Source organism: Miniopterus schreibersii (assembly GCF_964146895.1).
Source record: "Miniopterus schreibersii genome assembly, chromosome: 11".
Classification (NCBI taxonomy): Eukaryota; Metazoa; Chordata; class Mammalia; order Chiroptera; family Miniopteridae; genus Miniopterus; species Miniopterus schreibersii.
This window is the reverse complement of record NC_138111.1, coordinates 36,019,485-36,043,519: the sequence shown is the minus strand read 5'-3', so window position 1 is coordinate 36,043,519 and position 24,035 is coordinate 36,019,485. Positions and strand designations below refer to the sequence as shown.

At 39.6% G+C, this 24,035-nt stretch overlaps 1 protein-coding gene across 2 annotated transcripts in view; it reads left to right on the top strand.

The window, feature by feature from the left end:
- The window catches only part of PCSK5 (proprotein convertase subtilisin/kexin type 5), a 383,530-nt gene that overhangs the window by 196,087 nt on the left and 163,408 nt on the right, over positions 1–24,035 (top strand). For both annotated transcript variants that reach the window (XM_081151682.1, XM_081151681.1), the window contains exon 10: positions 6,874–6,977. In XM_081151682.1, coding sequence (XP_081007808.1) covers positions 6,874–6,977 — 104 coding nt within the window. The remainder of the gene's footprint in view (positions 1–6,873; positions 6,978–24,035) is intronic.

Here is a 24,035-nt window from a genome sequence, read left to right as displayed (position 1 = left end):
CTGTTGAGAAAAGTTTCAACTACATATCTGTCAGGCAGCTCAGTGCAGCGGATGAGTATGCATGAAGTCCTCATTCTAATATTTGGTGCTATAAACACTCTACTATGAAACTAAAGGACATTTCACTGTCCTTTATCTCACATCAGTGACCAGCCACCAAGTGGGAAGATCTGCCCACAGATAGAGGGGATTTGTTATAATGGGTACAAACGGTTTCTTCCTCAGTCGGCTTTCTGCCTACACCATTGACTTGTTAAAGCCAGTCTTTTTGACAGATCTTAGTAGCGTTACTATTTCAGTAAGCATAAATATACCAAGGTGTTCAAAATGCTATTTCGTTTGTCTGTTACAGAAGCTTAAAAGAACATACTATTAAAATTTAGGAGCAGAGAAGAAATCTTAATTAAATGTAGATTCATCAAAGGCTAGCATAAATTCAGAAAACGGTCCTTACGAATTCTGGGGTGATGGATTGTTCATTTCAGTAAGTCATGATGACCGTTGTCTTTGGGAGCCTATCGTGTGCCTGGCACCTTATATTCATTATCTGAAATTCTTGCAACCACCATGAAGAGTGTGTCTCCACATTTCAGCTGAGAAAACTGAGTTCCAGAGAGATTCCGTAAATTGTCCTGGGTTATAGAACTATTCCATAGCAGGTCATGATTTCGCCCAAGCCTTCCTGACTAACGTACAATTTACACCATTCTCATGTGATTAGAGACTCCATTTATTATTGTTTTGAGAACAAATTTAAAGTAGAAATTGAAATAATGGGGGTGACCATGTCTTCTTGCAGGCCCAGGTCAGTTAGCTTAGAATTGCATATTTATTCATGCCAAGTGCTGGACAGCCTACCGAAAAAAAAAAAAAAAATAGCAGAAAAGGGAAAGTGAGCGTCTTGCCCAGATGGGTTTCTTGCTGCTTGACTGGGATAAGCTTAGGGAGGAAGCTCTCATATTGTCACATTTTGTCTACTTCAAACGGTGGCAAATATGAGGGGTCAGGTTTAGATTCCAGGGTGTGGGTTGCATAGAGACAGAGAGGCCTTTAGAATAGCCAGAATTTAGAGCCTCGGAGTAATATAATTAGAAGGAATTGAGTGTACGGGATAGCTGGTGAGACTTTCATTATTGTAAATTGATTTCAGTGCATGTGATCTCAAGTTTGTGTACCTCTCTCTGACCATTCAATTTTTATTCCGCAAGAGTTGATGTAGCAAAGTATTTCCAGGAAATTATTGTTGAGCTTGCAAACAAAATGTCATTTGTTGGTAAGGCTGCTAAAACTTAAATGATGTCTTCTAGGTATCATGACAAATCCTACAGATGAGCCAGGATTTATAAAGGAGAGAAGGTACTTCAGTTTAAATGATAGAAGTTTTTTTTGTGAATTAGAGGCTCTCTTCTCTGAAGTGTGTTTAGAGACCAAGTTTCTGTACCTTTGGTTTATTCTGCGTTCAGTGAACCTATGAGTGCTTTCACAAGAGAGTGGAAGAAAAATCTGATGTGGGTGGCCGCGAACCAATTTTCTCTCTTCTTTTTTCTGCTTTGGTGTAGATGTGGGTGGGTCCCAAGTAGGTGTCCAGTGATACCAATACAAGTTGCATTTCTAAATCTGGAGGTATTATTAACTGTGTTTTCAGTTACCCAATTTGAGAGCTGGAACGTTTGAATTAATGTAGAACACAAAACAAAAGAAATATGCTCCCATGAGCCATATATGCTCCTGCTCACAGTGGGACTGACAGTCCTTTCAGGGTCTTCGTTAACTGACAAAACAAGATTTGTTTCCTTTGTGAAATGGTTGATATTTTACTCTTGGATCATCATTCAAATGCACTGGCTACAGCCAGGATAATGTTTTTACCAATCTCAGCAGGCTTTAAACACTTTCTGCCTCATCTTGGTTGTTCCAGCTCACAACTGCAAACAGTGACTTATTTAGTGTCTATACAATGATATTATTTTTCTGGCTACTTGTTCCCATTTCCATTTTATACAATCTTAAGAAATATAAAAAGAGACTGGTTTTGTCTTGGCTATTTTGTTGAATATTTAGTAAGTTGGATATTTGGATAATTGCTAATTGGTCATGCAATTTCCCCGCAGCTCTGGTCCACGTAATTGCTCACCATTGCATTAGACGGAGTCACACTTATATTTAAAGATGGCCCTGTTTAGGAAACAGTTTCAGTATCAGGATTTGCTGTCACTCCTTTTGTTGATAAATTCTCTTTCTGTACTAAGATGTAGTTGTGTTGTCCTTTTTCTCAGTTGCCCCTTAAATGCTTATGTTGATAAATCCATCAGGGGGTAGGGAGAGTGAGGGGAAGGTTAGTTATTTTTTCTTTTTAAAAAATGCAGGTGAGTCAGTCACTCAAGATTCAGAATGGTCCTTGTTCTTAAGTACCAGCAAGTGCAGATTTATTTCCAACACTCACATTGTGCAGAATTATCTGGGGAAACTTAGGAAGTGATTTTTTTTTTTTTTAATTTAAGTGCTAGCAGTGGTACTTAGAAGCCCAGCAAGAAGAGCTAGACAGAATGTTTCTCTTGGGATACATCCTACTTCTTCTAAACCTACTGTTGGGCCCATGAAATACTGTGAACTGCTCAGAACAAAAATGTAATGCAAATACCAGGTAGTGATAGCGTCGTGAATTACCCTGTTTTTGCAGCTGGAAACTAGAAGTATTTGGGATGAGGTTCAGTAGAGGCTCCCTGACTGGAGAAGAGTTACCTAACCAGGCTGTAAACCACATCAAAGTGCGAGCATATCAGGCAAGGTGACAAGTTCACAAGAATGTTAGGAAATACTAGAATAATGTTATGATGTGGTATAAGTATAAAATATCATATTATAAAAATTACATGGCTTATCCTAGTTGATATCTTTCTGTTTACCTTTGATGGAGTGTGCCCATGTCAGACTTTTGGAAACTTTAAAAGAAATAAAGACTCAAAAATTTCCTTAATTCTATGGTAGAAATCAGCCAAGTTGAGTTGAGAGAGATAGTATAGGTACAAAAATTGTGTGACCAAGAGAACATGATATGCCACACTTGGCTTCCTGACCCAATTGTCAAAGAATCATCTGACAGACCACCAAGTGTATGCCTGTCCCGCCTGTGAGGGTCCACCTGGAGACGGTGTTAAATAGTGACTGATAGCCAATTTGAATTGTAGCGCTCCCACCTACTACCTGTATGTACTTGAGTTAGCGTGTGTAACTCAAAGCCTTGGTTTTGTCATCTATGAAATGGGAATGAAAATTATACCTATATCATACAGTTTTTCAGATTACGCAGTAGTAATGCATGTACCACATGTAGTACCTGGCTCTGGCCAAGTGCTTGCTAAATGATGGTTATTATTACAAGGTCCTTAAAAGATGCAAAACTTCCTAACAGGAAAAGATTACCCATACAAGACTCCCCAGAAAATTATCTATGTTTTATTGCCTTGAAAGGTCACATCTTGCAGGCATTTATAAATGTTACCCTTTTAGTGTATATTGTTATTTAAGGGTAATTGTCAGTAATCCCAAGAAGGAACCTGAGAGATGTGTGCCATAACTGCTTGTGACTTCTTGTGGGCCGGTGGTCACCAGGCTCAGGGTGGAGAGAAGCTGCACTTTTTTTCCATCTTGTTAGACTTTCGGCCTCTAGATGATTGCTGGCCCCAAAGCTCTTGGTGCGGTCAGTCTTCCTGTTCCTGGAGGTGAAAGGGTCTTGGTTTTCAAAGGCCCATGAAGCGTGGGTCCAGGGCATCTGGCAAAAGGGGGTATAATTTAGGGAGTCTCACATTATCATTGTGAACTGCAGGTTTCCTAGCATGTCTCTGCTTTCACTCTGTATGTGGTTTACTGGATGTCTGATAGTTGGACTTCGTCTCTCCATCATCCCTGTGAGCATAAATAGACACAGGTTACAAAACACAGACCAGACTTCCCTGCAAATAAAGGTTCTCAGGATAGCGGATTCCCTCCTGGCCTTTTCCTTAGCTGGTTACCCTTCCACAGGTTAAAAAAAAAAAAAAAAATACCCCACTGATTTCAAATCCACTGGTTTTCTGTATTATCTTCCTCACTTTATTTTGGTGAAATTCAGGAAATTTTGAAATTAAATTATTTCTGAAGTTGTATGTCCTACTCAGAAAGTAAATCATTTCTGAGTAGAATTATCTGAATGCCCGCTTCATTCCCTGTGTAGTTCCAATTTCCTGAAGCTAATTTCTTCCCTCTAATTATAAGCACTCCAAGAAGTAGCTTTTGCAACTCAGCATGAGAGCAAGTAACTCTTATTTCTTCAGGCTGAGTTGAATGCAGAAGGCTTCCCAAATCTGCCTGAATACAACTGCTTAAGGTAAAAAAGAAAGGCTCCCTGTTCTGTTACTATTATTATATTTTTAGGCTAAAGTTCCCAAAAGTCAAAACCTTGTACTTCATATTTCTGAGGACTCTTGTCTTGGTGAGCAGGAAACATGGGAGACTTGTTTCTTTTCTCTTTTTCCCCCAAAGGGAAAAGATTTAAAATATGGAAGTTTTAACTGTGTGTTAAATGATATTTTAAAATCACTAGGTTAATTTAGACATATTTATCAAACCCTACTATAGTTTTAGGTATCTTGCCTTTTGCTCATGAAAAAAATAAAAACATTTTTACCGATTCTGCTTTACCGTAAATAAGTGGCTGGAATGTTTTTCCAGACTGAGCTGTTGTTGTTACTTCTCCCCTCACGCAGTAGCTGTGCTGGGAAAGAGGAGGTCGGCTTCACATCTCAGGCGGAGCTAGCACATCTTACGTTGAGACTAACGTTCAGAATTACCCCCTGATTCATTCCCTAATTTTCATCGCAGTAGTGAGTCTGCTGATTTATTCTGTGGACTCCGTGTTAGTCAGCAAAGGGCCACATCATGCTGTTTGTTTTAGAAGCAGAACTTGCCTGCTTCCAGGGATCCATCGCACAACCTCCCTCCCTTTCTTCAGAGTTCGGTGCTTTGTCAGGCTCTAAATTGATTCCTAACAAGTATTGTCTTAAAACAAAACAAAAATGATTATGTTTGCCTTGTTCTCCTAGTTTAAAAATTCATGCGGTTGGGTTTTAATTTCCTCCGTATTAAGTTCTTTTGTTAATGCAACCTTACAAAATAGTCTAGATCCAATCTTGCCCCTCTCTGAAAACTTTGAAAATCAAAGTCATAACTCTCCTTTCATTTGTAATCTAAGGTCATCAAAAAAAATAGGTATCAGAACTCTATGTACTTTTCTCTTCCCATCTCTTTCGTTTTCACGCCACCAAGTAGGAGCTGTGGTTCGTGATTTAGCAAAATACTGTACTGTCTACCACTTCTTCGTGGCTTCTTATGCACCAGGAACTAGGTTAAGTACTTGGCATTACTTTTATTCAGCCGGTGCGATGAAGAAAAGCAGATATGAGCATCCGCATTCTAAGTGGGGAGCCTTGGAGAAGTCAGTTTCACATAGGTAGAAAATGAAGGAGGCAGAGTCTGAACATTGGGCTCCCTCTCGTTAGGAGACCACCCACAAAAACACATATGTGGTGGTCGTGACGCAGAAAGTGTAGTATAAAGTGAAGCACTGAAAATTAGGCACCATTAAATTGTTGGGGAGAGTCACTTCATAAGTTACATAATTGTCTGACCACTATGCTGTACACCTGAAACTCATATAAAATACTTAATGTCCACTGTCATTGAAAAATTAAATAAGAAGAAAATTAGCTACAATTAAGATCACCAGGCTCTCCTGCTGCCTCCGAGATGCCAGTGTCCATCTGTGTGCATATAACGGGGCTCAGAGATGACCACATGCCCGTCACACCTCAGGGGATGTAGTGAGTCATTGTCTCCCCTCCCCCAAATGTTCTGACCCATCCTTTGCAAATATCCTTCTAAAATGAAGGTGGTAAACAAGAAAGAAGGTAACTGCACAAGCTGCATGGTGATTGTCACATTTCCTGGTAAAGTAAGAGATTGTCACACCTCACGTTCAAGACTAAATTGAACAAGCGTGAGGATCAGAATCTCATGCCTGCACTGAGTCTGGTGCTTCCAGTATTTACTTGTTCTTTGAAACACAAGAGTCTGTGTGTGTGTGTGTGTGTGTACTTGGATTTGTTTTCTGTGTTTAGATTAGCATTGCAGTTTTCCAATGAAAGTATCTTCTGTTCGATAGTTTCTTTGTGCCCTTCAGTGCTAACAGCCACAAGAAATAGGTACCCAATCACTTAATATTATAACTCCTTATTGCAAATTCAGAATAATCCCATCATTGTCTGTGCCTTGGGGCCCGGCTATGGGCCCCGTACCATATTTTCTTTTAAGAAACTGAAAATGGGGCTTTGATTTTAGTTGACAATTTTTCCATATCCCACACATATGTGCAGAGTGTTAAACGTTGCTAAGTTCTTTGTTAAATTACAAATTAATTGCCCAGCTATACATCTGAACGAGGAATGTTCCAGAGGCCTTCAGCTTTGACTTTAGCTTATCGTAATTTTCCAATTGATGATGCAACTTTTTACACAAAGGACAGTAGGGCCAGAATTGGGAGCCACCTTAAGGCAACTGGAAATCCTCACCCTTTCAAACACTGAATCATACTGGCTAATATCACATTATCTATTAAATTGAAGGTTATGTTATCTGCCTCCCTCAGACTAATGTCACGTCTCCACGTTGAGAACAGGAGCGGCATTTGGCATTTGTTTAGCCCAAACCCAAATCGCTGACCCTTTGTTTTTAGTACTCTGCCATTTTGCTTTCGCTTTTTAAATTTGCTTGTGACTCTGCTTCCCCCATCTTTTTTTTTTTTTTTGGTACAATGATTCTTACCTTGTCTTTCCCCAGTCCGTTTCTGACCTGGAGAGACGTGCAGCATGTTATTGTCAGGACTTCCCGTGCAGGACATTTGAACGCTAATGACTGGAAAACCAATGCTGCTGGTTTTAAGGGTGAGAACTTCTTTCATATTCTGTCACAGGCAAAATATTTTTATTTTTCCCCCATTTTAAATGGAGAGCAGGAAGTAGAACCCTTCAAAAGAAACTTTACATTTTGTACTGACACACAGAGAGCTTGATCTTTCGATAAATAAAAGGCAGGTTCTTTTTCAAAGACTTAAACGATACATACAAGGCAGATTTCCTTGGCTTCCCATATCATATGTCAACTTCCTAACAGATAACCAGCTCCCAAGTATAGTCACCTACGGGGTTCCTCATTAGTTTATTTGCTGTCATTGATTATCTGAGTGCTGTTTGTAACATGTATTTAAAATTCCTCGCCTTCTATAGTTATTTACCTTCACTTAAATAATAATTGGTATATTTTGTTTACTTGAGTGTAGCACTGTTAGTGGCTAGGCCATGCTTTCTATGCATTTTGTTTTTGTTTTGTTTTTCAACTTCCACAAACAGAAAAACAGGCATACTTCTAAGACATTATTTTATATAAACTATAAGTTCTTATGAAGCTTTAAAATGTGCAGTCTTTATGAAATTGTGCATAATATATAATAAGTGCTATGTTCCCCATGACTGATAGCAATTATAGTTTCCTCAAACTGTCTCACTATCGATAGCCATTTTGCTTGTTGTCATTCATAACTTATGTTATAATAAAAAGAAAATAATTAGATAAAGCAGATGTCCTAAAGTTTACTCAGTTTACTCATGTTTCAGATGACCTAAATTTTAATCCATTAACTTAAGTTACAATAAAGATTACTTTTTGTCATATCTACAAACTTAGTTTTACTCCCAAATAATCTTAGTATCATTATATATCCCTATGGATGTAAAGCATCTCATAGCATAGAAAATATCTACTTAAAAATTGAGCATTTGATCTTCATATCACTGGTTACATGCTGAATAATCCTGGGCAAATCATTTTATTTTTCTGGACCCTAACTTCCCCAACTTAACCATTTTAGAAGCTGAATAATATTATCTACATATGAAACCTTACATATGATTTTACTATGTCCTTAGTGAATTATACCTGATGTATACAAATATTCATGCTGGAAATGTAGAATGTAATTTTAAAATTCTTTGCAAGTAGTTTATTATAGCCTCATGTTTGCCAAAGCCTATAAATATACCAGGTAACCAGCACCATATAGAATAGTTCTTTGATTAACATCTTCATTGAAGACTCCCCTCCGTTTTTAGAACAGGAATATCCCTTTGCTTTTGAGAATTATCGAACACCTTTCCAGGTTTATAAACTATATAACATAACAGTGTTCAATGAGCTTTTAATCTAAAGAGTTGTACCTGTTGGGATCACATTTTCTGAAGCCCAATTCACGACCCTTGATCCCAAAATAGCAATTGTTATGTACAGCATCAAAACTATTTGAAATTTCTGTTCTAGAAATTCAGTTCTTTTGCCACATGTGTATTTCGTTTTTATTAGCTTCCACATGCTCCCAGCTCCTACTCTATAAATGTACGACGCTGGAGGGTGGAGCTCAGGGGAGAAGAAGGGACCAAAGCATAACCTTGGCTGGTACAACACTGCAGTGAACTTCTTAGCAGAAGGTTCACAGACTAAATACATTGACCTCCATGAAGCTGAGGAATCAACTTTAGCCCAAATAAAAGTCTTAGTTTTACTTATTCCTTTTTGGCAACTTAGAAAGAGCAAATGGTTCTAATAAAAATAAAAATAAAAAACTAAAAAAAAAAAACACGCAACTCTTTTGAAACCTCTGTTGGTTTTGGAAAGGGGGAAACAGAGGATTTAGACTAAATCGCCAGATCCAGACCTGATTCTGAAGGGGGCTATACACTGCTCCTGGCAAAGAGGAAAGAGCGCTTTACTATTGCACGTGGCAATATTTAGTATAATATTTCACTCTCCTCTTAGATTGCTGCCAAGAGTAACAATTAAAGTTCGCTTTTTCATAGATGAATTACCCTGAACGGTCTGGACTCCCAGTGGAATTGTTTTGTAATTTTGTTGATGGCAAGCCCCATATTTCATCTAAACTTGATCATAATAAGAAGATATTTTTTTTAAAAAAGAAGTTATTTTCTTTCCTACTCTAAGCATTACCATTCCTTCCCTAGTGTCCCACAAATAAAAGTGATTAAGGCAGAGGCTAGCGGGAGAAGCGATGTGCTTTGGGGAAGGAGAGAATGCAGGTCACTAGGACTGGAGAAAGATGGGCTGACTTTTTATGAAATAAAAATTGAACGAACCAAAAAAATAGCTAATCCTTGGAAGAGGTTCATGCAACGAGAGCTCGTATTTTAAATTAGGTCAGCCGGCTCTTGCAGGCCTTCCTTAGGAGGAACACATGGCCAAACATTTCTCCTTAGAACCAGAAAATGGAAGTTGCCTCCAAACAGAAGCCTGTAGCCCCGGGTGCTCTCACTCTTCCCATGCAACTCCGTTCTAATGCTGAATGGGATGTGAGCATGAAATGCATCTGAAAACACCTGTGCTTCATGGGGCTTGCTTTTGTCGAACAATTTAACTTGTTTGAAGAGTATTTTAATTTTTAAAAAGTGAGACTAATTTCACAAATTGCTTGGTAGGTGCTCTTCTGCAATGGGTACATCAGCATCAACATCAGAATTTCCTTCTCATCAAATAAAGCAGAAGCAGCTCAGAGTAGCAACCAATTTGGTTTGGGGTCTTGCCATCAAAAGACTTGAGATTTTTACTTATCACTAATAACTTCAGAGAAGGTAACACCCTAAATAATAACCTCTCACCAAACACTGCCAAGTCCATTTCACACAAAATTCTTACATTTCCTCTGACATACCCATATGTAGGACATGCTAGGCAGAGAACACAGCCAGATCATCTAGACCGGTATGGGCCTCTCCCCAGGGCCAACTTGGTCCACCGTTACCTACATGTGTTGTGTTGTGGGCCTGGAACTTGGAGGAGATTCCCCCCCAGAAGCAGCTGCTGGCTTCCTGCTGACTGGCATGGACAGGTTCTCATTCAGGCTAGGGGGTTGACCTTGAAAAAGTAAAAAATGTGGCTCTCTACTACTTCAAGTATGTGTTTCTCTGAGTGGGATTACCTGGAGTTGTATACTGATTAGACGGTGCGCAGAACTCCTTTGTCCTTTCCCTGTGCTCTTGTTACAGTAGCCCGCTATAAACAGTCCTACAGTGGGATTAGTTCACAGTAAAGGGAGCCCGAAAGGTGGAAGCCACACATCAACATTTTTATGCTACTGGTACCCTAATTTTTAACCATTTTAATTGAACGATTATTCTATCCTGCTGCTTCCTAAATAATAATAATAATAATAACAACAACAACCTGTTATAGCATAGATGTCTTTTGAAGATTTGGTTTTCAAAATAAATGTAGACCAATGAATACATACCTATGAAACTAACTAAACATTATTTTGATTGTTCATGTTGTGAATAATCCTGGCTAAATTTCAGACACCTTTTAACTTTAAACTTCCTCCAGACTTAGTTTCTTTAAAAATAAATGGAATAAATATCACACACCTATTAATGAACCTACTTGAGGTTATACATGAGAGTAGGAAAGTATTGGGATGAGGCCAGATGAACAGATATCATAGCCGCCACTAGAGAACCAAACTCCAAATTTCAGTATTTTACTACTGACCAACATTTGCAGTGCCAGGAGATGACTTGGCATTAAATTGTTTGGGGTTTTTTTCCCCAGTATCATTTCTTTCTCCCTTGATCCCTTCCTTTTGCTCTTACGAAAAGTCTTTTCTGTTTATTTCTTTTCAGTGCTCCCTTGTGCTCGTTAAAATGTACGAATCAGCTGTAGAAGCAAAGGCTTTTGCCATCTGGGTGGTTTTCTTCATGGAATTAAATTTATGTGGTCTCTTCATTTATTTATTCATAAATATTTCCTGAGCACCTTCAGCATGCTGGCCCAACACATGTTGAATGAAGTGCACCCAGATCGTGGCCGTGGAAGGAAATGTCAGAGACCCGTGGCATTGCCTGATCTGATCTGGCCATGGTGCCATTTACATACAGAAACAGATTGCCACTGCACCTTTATCTCCCCTCCAGTCACGCCCCAGTGACCTCCAGGTCATGTTAATTAAGTGTCCACTGTAGTTTTCTCATGTAAAATGCATCCTGACCTCAGCAGCAGAAGGCGGCTAATGTAGAGACTATCGTGGCGTGTGATGTGCATTTTGACCAGCTCTGTTTGTGTATATTGGATATGCGGAGCCATGCTGAGGACTTCAATTCTACATTCTTCTAGAACCCTTAGCTGGTATTATTTCAGGAAGAATTTAGCTATTTGTTTTAATCTACTCCCTTCTTTCTACTGCTTTAATCTGAGGCCCTGTAGATCCACCACCTCTCTCTCCCCCAGTCACGGAGGCTGTGTGAGCTGACTCTCTCCCAGGTCCTTATCTCGGGTTTGTGGGTACAGTTATAAATATAATCGAATGCATGCAACATCAGTGCTTTAGTTTTTTTTCAAAGTGTCTGTATTTGGATTATATGACTGTATACAGTTAAACGCTCTTAAATCTAGAAACAGGAATAGATGTCAGATAATAAATTAGGACCTTCTGTCATCTTTACTAGGCGAAAGAATGAAAAAAATGTCATTGAAAATCAAAAATGACAACTAAGTGAGCGAGGTTACCACGCCTTCCATTTCACTGCCCTCCCAGACTATGTAAGTCTCTTTTTTTCTACCAGCATGTTGCTGAAACCTCCCCATCCCCACTGACTCTTTCTTTGACCACAACTAAACTACTAGATTTTTAAAAAAATTTCTAACTGAATTCCCACCGTGGGGAAAACAATTGACAGTCTAACATGACTTCTTAGCCTCCAAGGCCTTAACTTTTAATAACCTTTATTACTTTTCATTGCCATGATTTTATTTCCACTGGTAGGGCTGGTAATTGTAAGATGTTCCAATATATTTTTAATACCTACCTGTCTTGCTTTGTAACAAGTTTGTAAGTAAGTTTGTAACACATTAAAAAGAATGAGAAGTGCTGAAACCATTAAGCATGCCATGTGTTGAATTGAAACTAAAGATTCTGAAATGTGCTTTGAGTGTACAAAGTGATATCTGATGTGTTACCATTTGAAAGGGTATAGCTAAGCTATATCTTATTATTTCACTGTACGAGTAATATTTCATCTTTGCTGCCTAGCATGTAGATATGATGTTGGTAGCTATGATTGAAGCTACATAATGCACCTTAATGGGTAATCTGCACATCATGTTTTTGAAGAAAAGTCAAGGTGAAATGCTACCCATCTGGTCAGTGGCAAGGATGATATAGAATCAGATGTCTCACTCCAGCCCCGATCTCATTTGCAGAAATGAGCATTTAGTTCTCTTGTATAATGCAAAGCAAAGGAAGTGGGTGGGTAAATGCACTTGACTCTGCCTAATAAAATTGCTCACTGGAAATGCAACCTGATTTTCCTTCAAGGTTTCATTTTACACCATTGTGCTCTATGAACTCATATTCATTTACTATGTATTAACTTAAAATAGTTCATTTTTTGTATTGATTGACCATTGTATCTATCAGCTTATCTTCTTGGTCAATTACACACACAAAAAAAGATGTGAATCTCACATACTTGAGAGATTTTACCTTAGTTCTTTTGTCATCTTTTGTTGATGATTCACTTCAACATCTATGTGGCAGCAGGGATGCAGATCCCCTGACAGCAAATAGCTTGATCCCTGCTTCATCTGGAATCCACTTGTCCCATCAGTGTTTGGCTCATGACTTCAGATATGTGAGGTTTAGAAATTTTTCTACAAATGAGAAATGTTTTCTTCGTGCCGGTCTTTGGATGATAGTGTTAGGTTTGTTACACTTTGGGGCCTTTTGTTGTATTTTTTCATACGTAAGTACGTAAGTTTATACGTAAGTTTGCATGTGGTTTCACACTTAAAAACCATCTTCAAATAGAATTAAAATGACTTTTGCACTACTTGACTAATACCTGTAGACCAGTTAATGACGAGAATTACGTTTGGAGTGGTGGCGTGGTTTTGCCAGTCTTAAGAACCTTTAGATTCTAGTAGAGAGTCTATTGTTGATGTTTTCTTTGGCCTTTGAGGAAGCCAATGAAAGTTCTTGTAGCTGGTTTTTTTACAACGTGGGTAACTAGTACCAAACACAATGGGAAGGCTGAGTTGAATGAGAAGTACTTTGAAAATGGAAAACACCAAACATGAAGAGTCTTAAAAGTATACCGCAGCTTCCTATTCCCTGAAATGAGGATAATTTAGAAGGCTGTTTTGGGGTTGAAGGCTGTTTTGGAATTAAATACCATGAGTGAGCTAGAGAAAATGTATTAAGGACTTTGTAATAAAATTACCACTAATCTGTCTTAATACTTTTTTATCTCATAATCGCATATCAGTGACTGTAATCATATGTCAAGCACAACTGTGCTTATGTTCTGTTTTGAAAATCAGCTTTAATGTTTAAATGTCCTCTTGAATTTGACTTACTAAGTTCTAAAAGTTGTCATCAGTTGCTTCAACATAGGAACTAATGATAGAAATCTGAACTGATTGCAGTTATCAGCATCCTGTCAACCCTCTAGTCATTAATACACAATATAAAAGCTGTGAGTATAAAATATGACTTTTTACAACATGCAAAAGCTTGTACACTTAACAGAAAATTGATGTCTCTTTTTGTGTGATCACCTGATGAAACTCAATTTTCCAAATTCTAATGAGGCTAGACTTCCCAGATATTTTTAAAATTCTTTCAGCACATGAGGCTGGCTCTTTTTAATGGTAGCAAATCTTGATATTGTGTGGTTACAATTGATATTTTAGGCAAAGATAAAAATCATCAAGCCCTAAACCCAGTGATTACAGAGGGTGATCAATGAGGGCCAGTGCTGTTTTCAGGTCAAAAATGTGCTGTGACTATAAAGTAATGAAATGGATTTCTTTGAAGCACTAATAACTGGATTCTGAGTTCAGTTCCAAAGTAAGATACCCACAAAGGATAAACCAGGAGAGTCTCATCAAAATGTATACACACTCACACACTTATTTTCTTATAGAGACTTTTAAATTTTAACAATCATTTTCTTATTTGAGGTTTTGCATGTATTTAAGACAAAAAAACTCAGCATAGTGTTTCAGAGCATGGGCTCCAAAGTCAAACACTTGGGACTGAATCCCAGCTTTATGAACAAATTTATCTGATAATCTACATACATTCTTATTCAACTTTATTGGTGTACATTTACATATAATAAAAAGCACCATTTTAAGTGTACAAATGTATACATTCATATAACCATCACCACAAAGTTCCTTTGTGCTCCTTGCTCATCCCTCAGCCCCCCACCCTGCCCCATGCAACCAGATACACTTTCTGTCACTATAGATTAAGTTGTCTTTTATAGACTTTTATATACATAGAATCATTTGAAACTGGCTTCTTTGTCTCCATACAACATTTTTAAGGTTTATCCATGTTATTAAGTGTATGAGGAGTTCATGCCTTTTTATTGCTAAATAGTATTTCACTGTAGGACTATAGGACAATTTTTGTACTTAACGTTTTCATGGGCGGTTTTATTTTCAGTTTGGGGTTGTTGTAAAACTCCCATGAATATTCATGTACAGGTATTTGTGTGGGCAAATTATAACTTTTTAAACAGACAGAAAAGGGCTCTCTAATTTAGTAGAGACTCCGAGGAGCGAGGGAGCAATCCAGGTGGCCAGCCAGATGTAGGGCATTGCAGGCCAGCATCCAGCATATTCAAGGACTTGGCCAAGGGAAAGCTAGGAGGCGTCATCGCTGCAAAGGCATGGACGGGGGAGAGTGAGGAAAACAGTATCATATGCAGAATTTAGCACAGTTCTTCATTTATAGTGTGCGCTCAGGTAAGATTATCACCTACATGTCATGCATCATTCTCACACAATATTTAAATTGACTTAATAAACAGTTAATATTCTGTTAAGATTTTTGTATGATGAAAATTGAGCATATGTATGTATGGATGTCATAGAGCTGTGGCCATCAGCATGCTGTATGTAGCTTAGAAATGAAACTAACTCCCTATTACTTTCAAATATTGGACTTGCTGCTTTTTATTCTCACATTTTTTGGAACACTTCTCATCGTCGTGGTCTTTTTTCTAATCTGGGTTACAGTTTTCATTCGTCAATGATTTTAGTTGATGATTCTGGTTAAAGGGTTAACTTTCTTAGTTGCATTCTTTGTTTTTTTCTATAAGACTGCTTAGATTTCAATAAACAATCAGTGGGCTCAAAAGTATTGGCCAAAACATAACCAGCTGTTCGTTAATGAATTACATTAATGTCACATATATAACCTAGGTCAGAAACATAGGGTAAGAGGGTGGAAGATGTTTGAGAACTTTGAGTTACTATTGGGAACCAAAGCTTATCTGAAACAGTTTCTAGAACGTTCCCTCAGTTTAAACAGATGCATTGTATTGTTGATTTGTGTGTTTTGAAGGACTGGGGATTAAAGCTGAATGAGACAGCTATGGTAAAACAGCGGTTAGGGTGAGGGAGAAGAGGTCCCAGTGTGCAAAAAGGGCAGGTACAGTGTGATAAGGAAAATAATTAAAAGGAACTGACAGCAAAACTACTTGAATCCTAGAATTAGGTGTTCTCTTTTGATTTGAAAAACCTTTTGGAGCCACTGCGGTGATTTTGAGAAAGTGAGTTGAATTGTAGTAATGACTTTCAAGCAAGTTGATTCTAGTTGCTTGTCTGATGTCAGAATTTTCTCTCTTAAACTGATGGTGTGAATCCGGTGGTTCCATGGCATGTCCTACCAAATGACATGTCTATAAGAAATTGACTTGCTACAACGGATGAAGATTCTCTTGCGCTGATCATTTTATATTATCTTGGTTTGCCATTGTGTATTTCTGACTTAAGGACTGTGACATTCAGCAAAATTTATCATCTCTTGGCCTCCTTCTAAATGAGGAAAGTAATAGGGTTGGGATATATAATCATCTTTGCTAAATTCTTTTTCTTTTTTTTTTCCAAAGAAGAGAAAGAAATGCTTTTTGAAATGGCTTTTTAATAAACCCAGGGCAAAGGGTGTGGTGACAATATTGCTTCTTGGAAAATGTCGGGTGAGAAATTGTCCTTTGAGAAGGCTTCCTAAATTCCCTTTGACCAAAGTCTATTTGCTGGTTGTTACTGTTCCCCGTGACCTCCGGGAAGGCACTTAACTTCCAATGTTTGAATTAATTTTCACATACGGCTGCTGTCTTTGTATTTGCCAAGTGACTTTGCAGAGATTTAAAGAAAGCAAGTAACATAATTCTGGTGAACCTCTTGAGTTGCTGCGAGACTGTTGCGGATAGCCTGACAAAAGCGTTTCCAGCTTCTGAGTTACCTTCCCTCCCGTTTAAGGTTTGCATCACTCTGCTTCTCCTTGGCGGTGAAGCAAACGTAGGATCGCTTGTAGTCCTAGGAAGCTGCATGGCTTTTTCGAACCAGCTGGAGGCTGCAGTGTGTGTGCTTTCTTAATGCAGCGTTTGAGAGGGTTTTGTCTGGAAATCGTTGGCTTCTTTTCATCTTTTACCCTCAGAAGTACCTTCAGAGCCAAGGCAAAAGATATGTGTCCAGCTTTGCTCTAGAATTCAATATTGTGCATCTCAGAAGCCTAAAACCCCCACTGAATCCCAGCCACATATGACAGAAGACTCCGAGGAGATGGCTAAAACTGTGAGAAGTGTCTTGGATTGTGCCGTAGGGCTGCCATGGCTGGCGGCACTGAAACCCAGCCTGTGATCCACTCACCAGGCCGTGTGCCCAGAGCGGGATGAAGTCGCCTTAAAGGTGCCTTTCTCTCCTTCACGTAGGTCCCCCCTGAGTAGCCCTGTGGCGTGAGAAGCCGTTGTCATTTCTCCCACAATGATCAAAAGCACAGGCATATTTTAAACGGTATCTATGGAGAGATGGTTTTGTTCATCGTAACATTTACCTATTGCTTTGACCTTGACCTCCACAGAAACTGGGTTAGCAAAGTAGCTCAGTGTTACTGGAGCCAAATAGAGTTTTCCAATATCTGTGATGATGTCATCACAATCCTTATCGCCAGCTCTCTAGACAAAATTTGAAGGAAAACCTTAGAATTTTAAGCAAGTGTGAGTATTGAGCACAGATCTAGGCGGCGGTGAAAGGCTTTATCTGATGCCTCCTGATAATCATCAGGCCGTCTTGTGGACGTGTTCCCAGCAGGCTGCCTTTTCCTCCAAGGAATGGAGCTTTCAGTGGGAAAGGGGAAAATGTGATTGAGGTGCACAGGAGACACTCTGTTATTGAAATTAGTGCACGCGTATCAGCTTGGACTCTGACGTCGGCATTCCCAGCACAGACTGCAGCCCCGGTTTTCTGTCCCCCATCAGGGACAGAGGGCTCTCACTTGCTGTGCCCACTCTGAGACCGTGGGAAATGGGCCCTGCTCTAGCTTTGAAAACTGGTCCAGGAGCAGTAAGATAGCCCAAAAGAACAAGAGACAAAGGGCCTCGGGATTACAGCTTTTTAAAGTGCAGTTTTACTAAAGATGGCTTAGCCCACCCTTCTTTTCTCTCCAGAGAGATCTTTGTATCAATGCCAGTGTCTATAATATAAACCAGACCCAAAGACTGAGAAAGAAATCCTGAAAACTAATCCTGCCCTAGTTCTACGCATGACTTCCTAAGGCCACTGCGTCTAGCAAGGTACAGTTACATGCCGGGTGATTGCTTTGCAGAATCCATCTGGATCCATCTTCTGTGAAATAAATAGATCCAGACTTTTATTTTTCTTAGAATCTCAAGTCATACTCTTTACACATGGTCCCATCTTGCTAGCCTCAGGCATTTTTAAGCAATTAAACTTCTATCACACATCCCAATAATGGCTTCAGCAGGTTTCGTTTTATGGTGTTATACCAGAAGACAAGGTACACCCATAGGTTTCCAGAGTCATCTTTGAAAGAGCCGAAAAGAAGGCTACTGTAATTGCTGCTGGATGTTAACAAATGGGAAGTTGCTCTTTGCCACCCGGTGCCATTCTTCCATCTGTGCATGCCTGGTTAGGGGGAAGAAAAAAAAGGGTCTAGGTACGAATAGAAAATAAAGTCTCTTTTCCATATTAATAAGATCTCCACACTCGGTAAAAACCCCTGCAAGAAATGACGGAAGAAGGTCATTTCTCAGCAAGAATCGGGAAAGGGGTTACGGGCCAGATGTTAACTTTCCTTCCAAATCCCACTTTTTTTTTTTTTTTCTGTGCATGATATTTTAATGAGTTTTGAAGAAGAGAGCAGATTTGAGCAGCTGATTTGCAAAAGGCAAAGATGATAAAAATAGTCCATTGTTCACCTGTGATACATAGATAATACCTGAAATGATTTGTCCCCTTTGCCACCTTGTTACTATAAGGCTGGTGCTTTCTTTGAGAAATCAGTTGAACTAAATACTGTGTGTCTTATAGACAACAGTAACCAATGGATACATATATAAAACAAAGAGATTCTGAATACTTAGGATCGAGTCCCTGTGACTTTAGGTGAGTTCTTTTAATGTTCTTGGACTTAAGTTTTTTCAGCTGTAAAATGCAAATAATGCTATCTTGCCAATAGGATGATTGTAAAGATTTCATTCGCTAATATGCAATGAAATACATATGTAAGATATTATTTTTACCTCCCCCCCCAAAATTTCTTCTAGGCATCTTATTTTGGGAAGCATGCTTGATACATTAAAGGCACTTCAACTGTGAAAGATTAGATAAAGTAGAAAGATTTAAATAGATTAACTAGAAACCTCAGTGCATTTACTAAAGTCAGTGTTTTAACTAAACACAATTGTGTATCTCCGCTCAGGCAGGCCCGTATTCTGTACTAACAGTGCATAGAACTGAACTCCTTGAGTAAAGTACATCCAAAAAAGGAAATATCTAGACCAATTTATGCTTGAAGAGTGTGGGATAATGTATCCATAGATTAATTAGGAGAATTGTATCTTCTTTAAATATCTTTATAAGAAAAGCAAAAATGTGTGTGGCATATGAAAAGATGTGGGCGTGAGGGAAGGGTATTTGTGAATCATGCCTACAGAGACTCTGCCCCTCTGTTGAGCTGGCAGCCTAAACAACCAGGCTTTATCACCTGACCTTCTGGGAGAAATGCTAGCTAGCCCTAACACACTCAGAAAGTGGTTCTCAAAGTGCGGTCCCTGAAACAGCAATATCAGCGTCCCCCGGGAACTTGTTAGAAATGCAAATTCTGGACCTTACCTCAAAACTGCTAATCAGAGGGCCTGAGCAGTGGGTGCTTTCACAAATCCTCTGGGTGATTCTGGTGCACGTTCAAAGGTGGGAACAACTGACCCAGGTCATCCACTGTAGGTAATGAATTAACTTTCTTCCTGTGCATTTGAATGAATGGTGTTAATGAAAGACCAACAGAAGAAATGAAAAAATAGTTTTTCAAATTAGTGGGGGGTTTTGAAGTTTTTTCTTTATTTGTTTTTGTTTGTTTGTTTGTTTGTTTTTCTAGTTCAGGTAATGAATCCCATTTGTGAAAGGTGCTCTCAAAAAAAAAAATCCATTCCTTGTCAGTCACTTGGTCGTTTGCCCCGGGCCATGTTCACTCTCCTTTCTGTCAACTGGACCATAAGCCTCTGTTTTCAAACTTTGTATCCCTCCTCCTGGAGGTGGGCATGGGGGACCCAAACTTTTCTGTTATCCTACTGCCTTAATTCTGTTTTTCTTTACACAACTAAAAATTTCCTAGTAGTCTAAATTAGCTGCTTCCATTTCCTTACTATTCAGTCCCTCTGTAATTCTCTGCAATTTTTTTCCACGTGCACCTTTGAAGTGAAATTACTCTGAGACTTCAACCAGAAGGCGGCTGCTTGTTTTTCCCTGGGATTTCATGCTTTTGATCTACCCAGTCCAGATCTGTCTTTCCTTGCCTTTTGTGATGCAAACACATAGCCCTGTTTTTCTTTGACATTTTACAGATTCTTTTCTCTCCCTTCCTTTTACCTTAACCATTCCCTGAAATATGTTGCTGAGGGAGCTGGACCAAGAGCAGGCGCACCTCCTGTTTGCTCTCTCCAGCAGGTGAGCTCTCCCTCCCTTAAACGTCCTTTTATTTTTGCCGCTTCCTTTCAATTACAACTATCACGTCCTTATTGAATGATTTTCAGCTCTTTATCTTCACCGATTTCATCTATTACCAGCCCTGAATCTCTGCACAAGGCTCTCCCTATGTCATTTAAAACTCAGAACTTCCAAAACCATCTGAGTCATCTTTTAGAAAACATCTCCCTAAAACTTCCTAGAATATCAATTAAATTATGTCCTTTCCTTGATCATTGGCTACTCATCGCCTCCAGTTAAATCCATCCATGGGATTCTAGGGCCACACAGCTTCCTTGAGGAAGCCACCAGTCGCAATGTCCTGTTCTCATTACTGACCTCCAATTATTCCTCCATGAATCCAAATCTTACTTAAGAATTTAAGAACTGCCCGGCCGGGCGTGGCTCGGCGGTTTAGCATCAACCTAGGATACAGGAGATCGCAGTTCGATTCCCAGTCAGGGCATGGGTTGGGGGCTCGATCCCCAGCCAGGGGCGTGCAGGAGCAGCAGATTAATGAAAACTCTCTCATCACTGATGTTCCTATCTTTCTCTCTCTCCCTCTGCCTTCCTCTCTCTGAAATCTATAAAAATATATTTTTTTTAAAAATTAAGAACCATCTCAAATCTTATTTCTTCTAAGAGCATATACAGTCCTCATTAATGGCCTATTTTTCTGAGATTTTACAGAAATCTCCTTAAGCCTAAAAGCTATCTGAGCTTTAGGTAAGTAAAAAAGAATATTATGATAAGCCTTATGTAGTACTTGAAACTACTAAGCATAAGTGTTAGCTTTCTTCCCAGTGAAATGGTGACATTTCCAGTTGCAAAGAATAATTTCTTCTTTGCTGTCACACTTCTTTGTGCTTCGTGATCATCACGTCAGCCGTGGGTTTTGCTTCCATATCAGGTGAGCCACAGACGTGTGCATAGATGAAAAATAACCACATCTTTGCAACCACCGTTAGCCACTGAGTGGGAAAAGGCACTCCCTTGAAATAAAGATCAACTAGATTGTCTCTTTCTTTTTGAGAATTTAAAGAAAAAGTAAGAGAAAAATAAGTGAAGAGTTATCTAAAACATGAATAATTCACAAATAAGAATTTTGGCTGCCCCCTCATCAAGATCGCAGTGTGGTAACTGTTTGCTTAGGTTGTACACCAAGATCTAGGGCAGGGAATTGACACGTGGCCAGTCCAATCTTCAATTAACTTTCACCCAAAGGCCCTTATAGTACATTTTGTATTTTGTTCTGTCCAAACATGCTCCGTTTCCTAAGAATAAGCACAACTGTGATCTGCATATGCCCGGGGATCCATGGCTACGTCTCTCCAAGTTGGAAAAATAGTTTTCCTACCTCTATTCATGAAATACTAGTCAATTACCTTAACTGAATTTCTTGCTTATTGTAACCATATTAGTAGCAAATAAAGAGGAATGTCCAGAGAACGGAAGAAAATAATTTGACTTTTTCTTACAATGGAAAGAGGTCCTTGAGAGAAGACAGGAATATATCCTTATTTTAACTCTGTAAAAGAAAAAAAAGTAAATATACATTTTTATGCATGTATAGATAATATAATAGTGTATATATACATCCGTGTATAAGGAAGTACATTGTACATGGAAACGAAGGACTCAGCAGTGTTTCCCTGAAATCTCCTTGATTTGTCTCTGAAATGATGAGCCCATCTGACCACCTACAGCTGCTGACCAAACCAAAGCCATCCTGAGAGGAGCTTTGAAGTCCAGACCCCGCAGACAGCCAAGTGTCAGTGTCTGGAAACCTTCCACATGCGAGTCCTTAGGAGCACTGGTGACGGCTGGCACATTTGGATCTGGCTGGAGTTGCTACTAGAGCTGAGACTTTAGGAAGAGCAACGGGGAAATAAAAACAAACCTGCAGAATAAAGCAGGTGCTGGCTGCTCCTCTGTCCTGCCCTAAGTGAGGCTGCGTTTCGCACTGTGCTGCAGAAGAGAGCCTGGCAACTGTAGCTCTGATGCTCTAAGGAGCTTATTATGTGCCTTTTCGCTCTGAAATCTAAAAGGGTCCCTAATGAAGAGACGGATGCGGGAGACAGGGAGTGAGGAAAGGGAGGTAATAGGTCATTCCAGAAGCATCCTGGCTTTCATCCGACTGAGGTGTTGAGGTGAAGAAATGCTGACGTGGGAGACTAAAGAGCATTACTTGCCACTTTTCATCTTTACGAATCTTCCATTTGATGTGGAGATATTTCGCTGTTTAATTTTACTTTTAAGGGACAGTACTTGTGTTTACATTATGCATTGGGGGGGCGGTAAGGAAAGTGTCGCAGGCCCTCTCGTGATCCACCCCCTCCTCCTATTCTGCACATTTGGCCGGTTTGATGAATAGGTGCGGGAGGCACAGTGTCCCTGGTGGGAGCTGTTATTTCAGAGCAGGTGGCTCAGCGCATCGAGGATCAAAGACCCGGAGGCCGCGAGGACTGCACAGGTGCAGGAGCCCTTTGATCTCGGCTTGGAGTTGCTGCCCACCCGCAGGCCAAGCAGCCCCCCAAGACAGGAGTTTGTGTAACTGCCTTTTAGTCTGGGGCTTTGCGTGCAGGTAGATAAGAACAACCGCAGCCTGCTTGATGGCAGAGAACACAAGAATAATCGATCGCGGTTGGCTTTTAGTCCCCCCAGGTCTGCTCTCACCCCCTCATGCCCTGCCTCATTGACCACTAATGCCCGTCCTGTGCTGACCGCTCACCCACGTGCCGCCTACTGCAGGGCTGCTGCTTTCCTTGCTGCCCCGTGAACCGCAGGCGGACCTGATTATTTAACCAGAAGGCTCTGTCCCGGCCCCTGCAATGTTCTGAAGCCCCCCCGCACCAAAGCACAAATTGAATAATCACTTCCCCCTGAGGTCATCCTACCTGACTCTGAATGCTGTCTAAGGTTTATTGAGTACTTTGTGTACAAGATGCTCTATTAGGTTTCTTCATGCCCATTGTCTTTTTTATGATTTCTTATTCTTTTGAAGTCTTTTTTTATACTGAGAGTGATTACACAGTTAGTGCCTTTAATTATTTCTTAGTGAAATCATAAAATTATTCTTGTCTCACCCCCCTGCCTGAGAATACAAATCATTGTCCTTTTGGATTTTTACTGCGTTGAATACACAGTAGGAGCGCCACATCCCCAGGAGTGGCATGATATTTAATGGGATAAGTTAGTTGCATATGTTGGTGAAGAATATTGAAATTGACACTTTCTAATAACCAAATAATTAAACCCAGTTGATCGCCCATGGTCCATATCTTGGTGATTATGTGCATCTTAGCAAACATGAATCTAAGTTCAGGATGTCTGCATACTCTAGTTACTAGATCATCGGTATTAAAAGGTGTGAGTGCTGTGCCACGCCCAACAGCATCGCGTTACTCTCTCAGTTCCACGTAGGGTGGCCACGCTCCTGGCTTGCCCACGAATGAGGGGTTTCCTGGGACACAGGACTTTCATTACTAAAACCAGGACAACTATAGACAAACCCAGGTGTTTAGGCATGCTAGTCGTAAGAAATGATTTCCTCAGTGGAAGAAATTGGCAGTAATGAATAGCTTTCATTTAGTTGCATTTTTTTGTCAGTTACAGGCACAGTTAGATATTTCCCATAGGCTCCTCATACAGAGTTTTTGTGTCACTTGCCCTGTTTCACACTGGATGCTGCATAACGTTGTTCATACATCTCACAGCTGGTGGCAGAAAGGCTTGCTTCGGGAAGCTCAAAAACTTTTTAAAAAATCCCTTTTTAACCAGTTCCTTTGCTATATAGAATGTTTTACTAATAGTCATTTTAGAGTCATCATGAAATGTCCATTCAGTATAATATTTAAAAAGAAAAAAATGATTTAAAGTAGCTGGCT